This window comes from Danio aesculapii, chromosome 5 (assembly GCF_903798145.1).
Source record: "Danio aesculapii chromosome 5, fDanAes4.1, whole genome shotgun sequence".
Classification (NCBI taxonomy): domain Eukaryota; kingdom Metazoa; phylum Chordata; class Actinopteri; order Cypriniformes; family Danionidae; genus Danio; species Danio aesculapii.
This window is the reverse complement of record NC_079439.1, coordinates 27,475,974-27,486,348: the sequence shown is the minus strand read 5'-3', so window position 1 is coordinate 27,486,348 and position 10,375 is coordinate 27,475,974. Positions and strand designations below refer to the sequence as shown.

At 36.0% G+C, this 10,375-nt stretch overlaps 1 protein-coding gene across 2 annotated transcripts; it reads left to right on the top strand.

The window, feature by feature from the left end:
• Positions 1-1,306: 1,306 nt before the first annotated feature.
• fam151b (family with sequence similarity 151 member B) lies at positions 1,307-10,154 on the top strand. 2 transcript variants are annotated; one of them, XR_008837828.1, is made up of 6 exons: positions 1,307-1,489; positions 1,601-1,726; positions 3,200-3,359; positions 3,604-3,821; positions 7,188-8,481; positions 9,844-9,931. XR_008837828.1 is itself a non-coding variant. In XM_056457796.1 (6 exons), the coding sequence occupies exons 1-6, from the start codon at positions 1,390-1,392 to the stop codon at positions 9,992-9,994; spliced, it is 891 nt and encodes a 296-aa protein (XP_056313771.1). In that variant the 5' UTR covers positions 1,308-1,389; the 3' UTR covers positions 9,995-10,154. The 2 variants fall into 2 exon arrangements, 1 of the variants encoding a protein (XP_056313771.1); XM_056457796.1 differs by having other exon boundaries at positions 1,308-1,489; positions 7,188-7,323; positions 9,844-10,154.
• The last annotated feature ends 221 nt before the right edge of the window (positions 10,155-10,375 follow it).

Sequence of the window (10,375 nt, the reverse complement as noted above, 5' to 3'; positions counted from 1 at the left end):
TACACTGGCTACCTGTTAAGTCCTATTTTGATGTTTACAAATGCATTACAAAACATTGCTTCTCATGTGCAAGTCTCTAAAGTCCTGTCCGTTTAACCAACCTTCTATCTTTAAGAGCCCTCTTTAAGATCTCAAAACTCAGGGCTTTTGGTAGTACCCAGAATTGCAAAGTCCACTAAAGGAGGTCGAGCTTTTTCATATCTGGCTCCTAAACTCTAAAATATCCTTCCTCAGAGGCTCAGAGAGTTTAAAGCTATTATAAATACTTATATTTTTAGTAAAGCATATACACAATGCATCACTTAACTGAATAATCCAGGTATTACACATCTTCAAATGCATTATTTCACAATAACATTATTTTATCATGTTTAAGAAATTATGGACGGCAGGTTTTTACCTTGGGATGCCCATTCCAATGCCTCTAGAGATTGTGCAGCACCACTTGATCAGATCCAAGAACCGTGAAGAGACGATGTCAACCCTATGAGGACATTAAGGATAACATAAACACTTAAGCAATATACAAATACACTTCATTGAAAATATGTTAACAGGAACACTTAGGCATCACCTTTTTGAAAAGGACATTATGTATTGTATAACTGCTGATTAACTACATGTATGTATGTATATATACTGTCCACCCTATATATAACTCCTTGTATAATGTAATAATGTGCACCTGTTGTAAAACTGCTTTGGAACTATAGTTATTATGAAAAGCACTATACACGTAAACTTGTTGAAAGTTGAAAAACTGCCACCAGACTCCATTTCAATTTGTGTCAATAGCGAAACACTAAATGAAAATTGTAATTATATTATGCTAAGCTGATTTATGATTTTGTAACTAAATGTTACAAAACAGACTGTCATTTTGACATTGGTTGCAATTCATTTGTAAATTAGTTTAAATATGTTTCTTTTATGTGACATAAAAAGTATAATATTTATTATAAATATAATATATACTTTATATTATTATAATATTTGCTACTAGATTGTTAAAATAGTATGTTTTTATTGTTTTAACATTCATGTTTTGTAATGATTTATTTTTGCAACATTTAAAAAATATATTATTCATAAGATTATTAATATTACCCAAACCTTTAACTGCTACAGTATATTTCTTCGTCGAAATACCTAATGCAAAAGTATTGAAAATATGAAAAATAATAAATGACATAATAGTATGTTATGTAATTTTAGTAATAAAGTAGTAGTAAAGTATAGTAATAGTAAAATCTCTGGTACGATGCACAGCAGTGAACTACATGTCCCACAATGCTTCAGGCTCTCGGTTTCCGTGTTGCTTAAAAGCTATGTTTAAAGTAGCAATGTAGCTGTTATGTTCGCAATATATATATGTATCATTTATAACATATGGGTTTAGTTAAACATAAATTGTATCGTTTTATCGCATGTGCTGTAATTATCGCATCTTTGATCGTTTGCTACCTCAAATTTCAGTCAAACTCAGAAGGTAAGGAACCTAACGTCAGCTAACTTCCTAGTTCTCCAATCAGATTAACATTGTTATTACAATGGTCCTAAAGCGGAGTAAACTAAACTTGGTTATGTTGCATGATCGTAGGATCAATGAGTGAACAAACACTAGAATATTTCCTCAACAAAGGAACGATAAGGAGAAAAGATGCTGCTGATATTGAGTGGTATCATGCAGCAAACAGCAAAGGCAAACTCATGGAGGCTCTTCGAGGTGAGTCTACGAAGTATAAAGATAGCTTTTTGCATCTACTCTGTTTATATATTTCTCATGACCACATGCAAATTTCTATTTCCATATTTATGAAATAACGTGTGTATTGATCAGTGTTGGGTAAGTTACTTAAAATATGTGTTTAATTACAAATCCCATCATCAAATTGTATTGAAATTTCTCTTTTAAATACGATGTTTTAAAAGTAACTTAATTACTCAATAGGTTGGTTAATTATATGCCATTAAATCCTTATAAATCTCAGAGACAATAGAAATTAAACTTGAAAAATGAAAATGTACTCACTGTTTACTCATCCACAAGTGCTTCAACTCTTTATGGGTTTCTTTCTTCGGTTGAACACACACACAAAAATGACAGAATGTTCATTTTTTGGGTGAACTATCCCTTTAAATCTTTAAATTTGAGCCAAAAGGACCTTTTAGCTTTATTAAAAATAAATAACACCTAAAGAACAGTCACTTCACTTGTCATATAGTCATATTCACTTGAATAAAATAACACTTAAACACTTAATATCATATATTGACAAGCATTTCTAAATCAATTAATATTTGAGCATGCTCAGTCATCTCGATAAGTGAAGTTTAATTTTAAACTAATTTCAAGAGGAGCATGTGCTCATGATTGACCCAGCTGGTCCACATTAGCTAATCATGATCCTCCAATCAAAGGATCCCAAGTCACTATATATATCCTCATTTCCTCTCTACAACTATGTTCGTCTGGAAGAAACCCCCCTTCTCCCCTCTTTATCCAGAATGGGTGGCACGGTGGCCCAGTGACTAGCACTGTTGCCTCACAGCAAGAATACCAATGGCGTTGGGTCTTCACTGGGCCATCTGGTGTTTCTGTGCGGAGTTTGCATGTTCTCCCCGTGTCTGCGTGGGTTTCCCCTGGGTTCCCCGGTTTCTTCCCACCATCCAAATGTGCTCTATACTATAGATAAAATAAGTAAGCCTAAATCTTTTTTCTAATGTCTTACTCTCAGGAAGTTCACCCTGGCCTCAGCAGCGGGGGAGTTTCAGATCGACCTGAGCTCAGTCTCCCCTCGCCATGTGAAAGGAGGGAGCCCTGGGCTCGAGGATCCCTTGAGCTCAGGGCTCTCTCCCGGGACAGCACGCCAAACAAGCTATGTTTAAATCATGAGCTAAGTGTGAACTCTTGAAATGTAACTTTTAGTTGAAAGATTATGCAAAATATACAGAATTTGTATAACCAAAAAACTAAATTTCTCTGCTTCTCTGAATTGATTCAAACAGAACTGTTGAATTTATGTACAGTATTTAAAGCAAGTACATTAAAAGTAAATGTAATTAATTATCAAAAGATGAAAAGTAAACACTTACTTTATATTTTTGGCCGACATGTAATTTAGTTACAGGAACTAGTTACTTTGTAACTAATTACAGCCAAAACTGGTATTGAGCATATTTTCTGTTCCTGATTGAGGTTCTGCACAGATGATTGAAGCAGATGTTCTTCTCAGGGGTGCAGATCCAGAAGAGCCCATCATGGCTCACCCGCCTGACAAGGACAGCGATATAACTCTGCAGGACTGGCTTAAAGAAGTCGTCGAGTCAGACAAAGGAATAAAACTGGACTTCAAAAGGTGATACATTTATTCATTTTAATCACACAGTGTTTTAATCTTAATATAAATGTATCTACACATAAAAGGCAGTACAGAGACCAAACCTGAAGCGTCATTTTCATTTTCCAAAATGGTAATTTGCATAAATCGTTGAATGCGGCATATTGTCTTTACACTAAATTCTGAGCAGATTATAAGTTGCTTGTATATATTGATTTCTTCGATCTTGCTGCTGATGAATAAAAGCCATTTCGATTGACAGTCTGGCAGCTGTATCCCAATCCATGACTCTGCTGGAAGAGGTCCGAGATCAGCTGAAGGGTCCCGTGTGGATTAATGCTGATATTCTTCCTGGTCCTGGTGGAAAAGCCACCCCTGTGGACTCTCATGTTTTCCTGCAGGAAGTAGCTCAAAGATCAGAGAATGATGTTCTGTCCTTGGGTTGGACCACTGGATGGACTGCAGATGTAGACAATCCTGGTAAGATCATTGTTATGGTACTTGGTGACCAGACCTTTTTTTTATTATTTATAATCAGAAGTGTGTGCTACATGTATAGTGTATTTACACCCAACTTTACAGAAAGAAAAAAATAGAGATTATTATTTTAAAAGGATGTACTAAATTGATTAAAAGTGGCTTAGACAATTATTTTAACTCAATGTATTAATTTTCTACTAATTTCTACAATTTTTTTGTAGCAATTGCCACATCCAGAGTCAATAGTATATGTGTGAGCCCAATGCAGAGAATCAATTAAGCAATGCAGTTAAACACCAGCATATTACTCTATTCTTAAGCGTAATCCTAAGTAATAACAACGACACACATTCAGCATTACTCCACACAGTGGCAAAAGTTTAACTATTTTGAAAATTAACTGCACCACGGCCACCAGCTTGTTGGAGGTGCTGTTCAGCACAGCTCAAGCCATTGACATAAAATTGAAAGCAAGGTTTTCCACGTCTGTTTTATTTCCTTTTTACTCAGAAACCCATTTAAATCTATTTATTCCCACAGCCCCACTTTTCTAGACATCTGACAGTGATCAGTGATCTCTCATGTTCAGTCATCAATCCCATCCCCTGCACATCGCCACAGTGGTTGAAAGGAAGACAGGTTCAAGATTTCCTAAATCCGTGCCTCCATATATATGGCAATATTTTGTATCGATGTCACCGTGAAATATTAAAAAACATCTTTTTTCCAAAATTTTAAACCAAAACAATTCAAATAAACGAGTCAACTTAGTTCAGAACTTAGTTAGAATCACTAGTTTTAAAGTGCACATTCAGATTTATACCTCAGCTGGATGTTTCCATTCAATTAGAGCTGCGTTAAACACTGCTTGGAAGGTGATTTTCAAAAACCCAATATAGGGGGAAAAGATTGTTCCCCATAAACTTTAATTTTCAGTTTTAAAAAGTGAGAAATGTTTTAATATTCAGCTTTAAAGTGGACGTGAAGCACTCAGTCAAGTTTACATTATTTTGTAAATTGGATTCCACTTAAATTAAAATATATATAACAAACTTGATTAATAAAACTATTTTGCAGAAAATGACATGTTTTACTATAGATTTTAGCACAAGGGTGCCACCATCTTGGAATATCACTGTGTCTGACATCACAGGGTTGGTTCCGTTCCCTCAGCTGAACAGATACAGTGGAAGTAATGGACTGAACACGTAGACTGTAAAGCCTAATTTAACCCAATGCGTGAAGTTGTGGACGTACATGAGCTCGTGCACATGCAAGCATCAGATGTGTGTCTAATCTATACAAAAATATTTATGTTTTCTGTTTTTCTTTTTAAATACTGTTCATTTGATGCGCTTTGGTCCACGCTGGTGCAGCACTGCTTGACGAGGGGATTTATATTCAGACCAATGCAACTAAAATCATACATGATTTCACGCTTTACTAAGTCACGTCTTTGTGGATTATCTCAAGACATATTCCCTTTTCAAGTCTCTCAGCATGTATGAAGGATGTAAAAACCTGTCATGTGAAAAACCATGCCAATCTTAGCTTGGTTTGAACACAAAAAGAGGTAAGCAGCTGTAGTTCTGAAAAGTGATAGTACCAGCCCCCATTACGTCAGTACCGGACCTTGTTGAAACTCAGACAGGCAGTCAGGCAGTGTAGTACAGCGAGTGGACCAAAGCACATCAAACAATTGAAACAGTTGGTAATTAAAAGGGGAAAAAAGAAAAACAGAATAAATATATTTGTATATAATAGACATGCATATGATGCTTGTATTTGCACCAGCTCCAGACCCACAACTTCACGCACTGGGTTAAATAGGCTTTGCAGTCTTCAGCCCATTACTTCTATTGTAGAGGGAACGGAATCAACCCTGTGACGCCAGACACAGTGATATTTGAAGATGGCGGCGCCCTAGGTCTAAAATCTATAGTAAAACATACCTGCCAAATTTTCTGCAAAATAGTTTTATTAATTGAGTTTGTTTAATATATTTTCATTAAAGTGAAAATCAGTTTACAAAGTAATGTAAACTTGACTGAGTGCTTCACTTCCACTGTAAAAGGGTGTGAGTTATAGGGAACAAGTCTAAAAACAAAACCAAAAAGTTTATCGATTCATTAAGTTAACTTTTTAAGGTAATTTTACAAAAGGTATATAAATATAAAATAAACTGTATGAAAATAAAAAATGCTTTTTACAATGCTTAAAAAATGATCTTTGTTTCCTTACTAAAAACAGTTTATAAATCATAAACACCGTACAGATTCCAGTACAACCAAATTTATATTAGAAGCATTATAAACATGTAAGTAGGTAAATGAGGATATTTACACATTAATTATTTAATTATTAAATTATTTTCAAATTGCAATGATTGTGATTTACCTTCAATGGCAAGTTTATTAGCATCTATTTTACACTGTACTTGTGTCAGAAAAAAAACGTTTTTTTCCACTGCTTTTGCTTTTTTTGTGGATTCAGGTCTTAGGGTGCTTTCACAACTGTGGATTGATTCTCTTGTTCTTAAACAACAATTAAAATTGTTACATGTTGCTCTTTTTTTCTTGGTGTGGTTCGCTTTTACACAGCAAAGTTTTTAAATGGACCAAAAGAGCTAAAACAAGTCACGTACGAGTAAACTCTCCTCACATTGGTCAGAGTTTCACGGTTTATTTTTCAGAGTCCCTCTCAGCTGTCATGAATCCTTATTTTAATTTATGACGATGAGCAATAAGACAATATAAGCAAAAAGCTGCGCTTTCATTTTGAATGGTGTCCCACAGTTTTCGTCACCAAATATAAACCAGAGGTAAGACTTTCTCAGACATAGCAGTTGGCTTATGCATTATAGGATTTACATTATAGAGAGAAATACCAAGTGTTGAAATACCAAGAGATAAACCAAGACTACTGTTTGGTCAATTTTCCTAACGGATAAACAGCTCACGTTAATAGTTAACATGCTTTCACTTTCGTATTTTACATGAAACGCACATTTACTGGTAGGAATGGCATCCCGCCCTACTCATAATTCTCTCTTCATATAGCCATATGCCTATTACATATCCATAATACACTGTGATATAGCCGGGCTCGGATCATATTGCTTTCTCGCTATAATCGATCTGCTCCAGCATTCATTTCAATCGAGCTGAGACCACCTAATTCAGGCGATTTTGGACTGATTGTTTTGGTGCAGATCCGAGCGCGATTGCTGGATTCATGTATGCCAAACGAACCGAGCTAACTGGGGAAACGCACCAGGTTCCGAAACAAAAGTGTAGGTGTGAAAGCACCCTTAATTCAGAATTAAAGTATTTTCTGAGTTTTCTTTTCTTGTGTTCTGTAAAACAGGTTACAGCTGGGAGATGGTTCAGCAGATGGAAGAGTTATGCAGATCCCTAAAGCAACCAGTCACATTTCCAGTCCGAGCAGCTCTCCTTCCAATGTCCTTCCCACAGTTCCAGTGGCTTTTAGAGCAGTCAGAACGGTCAGAAATTCTCCATTAATAAGCCTATTTAAATGTACGTCCATATTTACCGCTACAGAGACTATTAAGCCGTGCATCTGTGTGAAGGAGTCTTTCTATTACCTCAGTGATTGATTTATGTTATACAAGCAAGGACACAATCAAGTTCACCCTAATGCTTAGTAATTTCTTGCTGGATAATTTGGTTCTGGCTCATCTATTACACTTGTTTGTGACTGGAATAGCAACTCTTCTCCTTATCTGAAGGACAGTGTTGGGGTATTACCAGATGTGAGGGCCTCTAGTTTTAACCAGTAGTCTTCTGTTTTTTAGGTTCATGGTTTCCATCACCCAGAACAAAGAAAGAACTAAGAAATCTTTCAATTTAAAATGTTGGTTGTGTTTTTGATTATATCAGTGGTCCCCAACCTTTTTGTAGATTGCAAGGTGACCATCAACCTGACAAAACATTGTTGCAACTCTGATACAAGTTTTATCTATGGAGAAAAAGCACTGCAGTGCTAACGTTACTGAAATGTGTATATTCCACACAAGATAAATGCTTTTCAAAACAAATGATCGTTCGGACTCCGATAACAAATAAAACGGAAATAATTAATGAATTAATGATAGCACACTCTCATTTGAAGGTCACATCAATAATATTGCGCATACTGCATATTTCCATCTGTGTAATATCACTCATCTCCACCCTTCTCTCACATCCAATAACACAGCAATTCTCATCCATGCATTAGTTACTTCATGTCTTGACTACTGTAATAAACTCATCACTGGGCTTCCTTCTAAACTTCTCTATAAACTCCAACTGGTTCAGAACCATTCAGCTCGTGTCATCTCTAGGACTTTAACTCAAGAGCATGTCACACCACTTCTTTATCAGCTTCACTGGCTTCCGGTAAAGTTTCGTATTGATTTTAAAATACTACTTCTCACTTTCATCATGTGTTTGTACCTGCAACTCCTTACATGAATTGAAAATTTAGTTTGGCAATGTTTTATTAATTGTTTTAATTGGTTCTGTTAAGGCTGTTTGATGCTTGTTGTAAAGCAACCTTGGGTGTCCAGTATGGTTGGGCAATGTTGACCAATTTGGCATCGTACGATGTCTAATGTGAAACATCGCGATGGACGATGGCATCCTCGTCATAGGCAAAGGTGAATTAATTATTTATAAATAATGAATTAATTCATAACGAATTAATTATTTGTAGCTTACCGTTTCAACTACCTGACCCGCATGGTCTTTGTTTTGCCCATAAACAAATCATAAATAAAGATAAGTTACGCACAAATTACCACCTGTCAATCACTTTTTCCGCGGGACTCTGGCATGAATAGGCAGCATGATCTGTTGTTATAATAGCGTCCACAAACTTGGTCGGTAAAAAAGGTGCACAACCAACAAAACAAGATTACAAGATTTATTAAATATCACGTTTAACAACTGTAGTGAGACGCGATCCAGCGGTACATCCTTAATAATCTGTCTGAGGTGCACTGCTCTCTGGAGCTCAGACGAGCACATGGTAGTATGTGTGTGTGTGTGTGTGTGGTTTTTTGATGTGCGTTTTCAGCGGACGGAGGGCTGTTCAGAAATGCATGGTAAAACATGATGTGGCTGTGAATCCATTTTTGTTTTTTATCAGTGTAAACGGGGCCTAAGTGTGTATTTTTCGCGAGTGGGTTTGCGAAGGGGGCGGGGCGAAGGATCGTCGATGCCGGCTCAGCACCGGCTCGAGCATCAGCATCGGCCTAATCCTGGTGTCCAGAAAGGCTCCATTTACAAATAAATAAATGAATTTCTTGTGCGGCCCGGTACCAACTGATCCACGGACCCCTACCAGACCGCGGCCTCAGGGGTTGAGGACCACTTGATTAAAATCCTATATTAAAGTTATTTTATGTCAGTACGTTGATGTACTTCCAACTGAAATGTAATACAGTGGTTCCTTGTTAATCGCGGGAGTTCCATTCTAAAAAAACCCGCAATAGGTGAAATCCGTGAAGTAGTCAGCTTTATTTTTTTTTTACAGTTATTATGGATGTTTTAAAGCTGTAAAAGGAGATTGATTGACGATAGTCTGCAGCCAGTCAGGACGCAGAACACAATGAACCGTAAAAAATTTGTAAAAAACGCAAATTGCACAAAAGAAAAATTTGCGAAACTGCGAGACCATGAAATGTGAACCACCTTATAGCGAAGGACCACTGTATTAAGTAGGGGCGGTGCTAAAAATATTGTGGTTGAAGCATTAAACTGACTAACAGAGAATGACTGACACCCCAAATGCGGAAGCAAATGGTCAAACTTTGATTGAAGATTACCAAAACAAGCTCTTTTTTTTTTAGTGGATTTTTGTTCACTTTAAGACTAACAATGATGTAAGCAAAATAAAACATTGACCATTTTGATTTTGCACTGTCTTTAAAAGTATGGTGAAGTAGATTGTGTTGTTTTAAAGTCAGCCATTTTAATGTGATTCTGCTTTAAAAACTATTATGTATGGTCTTTTTCAGGTACAGCTTGACTGTATGGACAGGCAAGGATGATGCTCTTAACGTGAACGATCTGATGCCCTACAGAAAAAACTTTGGCAAGACCAAGATCTACTATGATCTTTTAGAATCACAGATCACACAGTTTAAAGGACTAGCTGGCTATGACTAAGCAAAGCTGTTACACTAACTGTTAATGAGTTTGAAATGTAAAACAAAAACACACAGAAATGTGCTGTAACACACAGAAATGTAAATATTCCATAGAAAAGAACTCTATTGACCTACTGATGTACATAATTTGTAAAGAAAATAAATTTTGAGAAGCACTATATTTTTGTAATCTACATTGGCATTTTCAGTGTTTTGTAAGTTTGCATTTGATCAGCACATGCATAAAACTTATAGGGAATTTTTTTTGTATTGTTTATGCTCCTATACTTTTTTAAACATTAGGGTCAGTAACTTTATTTTTTACTTGTTTGAAAGAAGTCTCTGAACAAATTTCTTGTTGTGTTTGATTAAAATGTTAGTAGAAACAGAAGTATTGTAA

Bases quoted from the DNA above. Each gene is read 5' to 3' on its own strand.
- fam151b (XM_056457796.1), top strand. From the start codon at position 1,390: ATGGGTTTAGTTAAACATAAATTGTATCGTTTTATCGCATGTGCTGTA. The intron at 1,490-1,600 runs GTAAGGAACCTA...GCATGATCGTAG, and splicing joins ATTTCAGTCAAACTCAGAAG to GATCAATGAGTGAACAAACA. The intron at 1,727-3,199 runs GTGAGTCTACGA...TTCCTGATTGAG, and splicing joins ACTCATGGAGGCTCTTCGAG to GTTCTGCACAGATGATTGAA.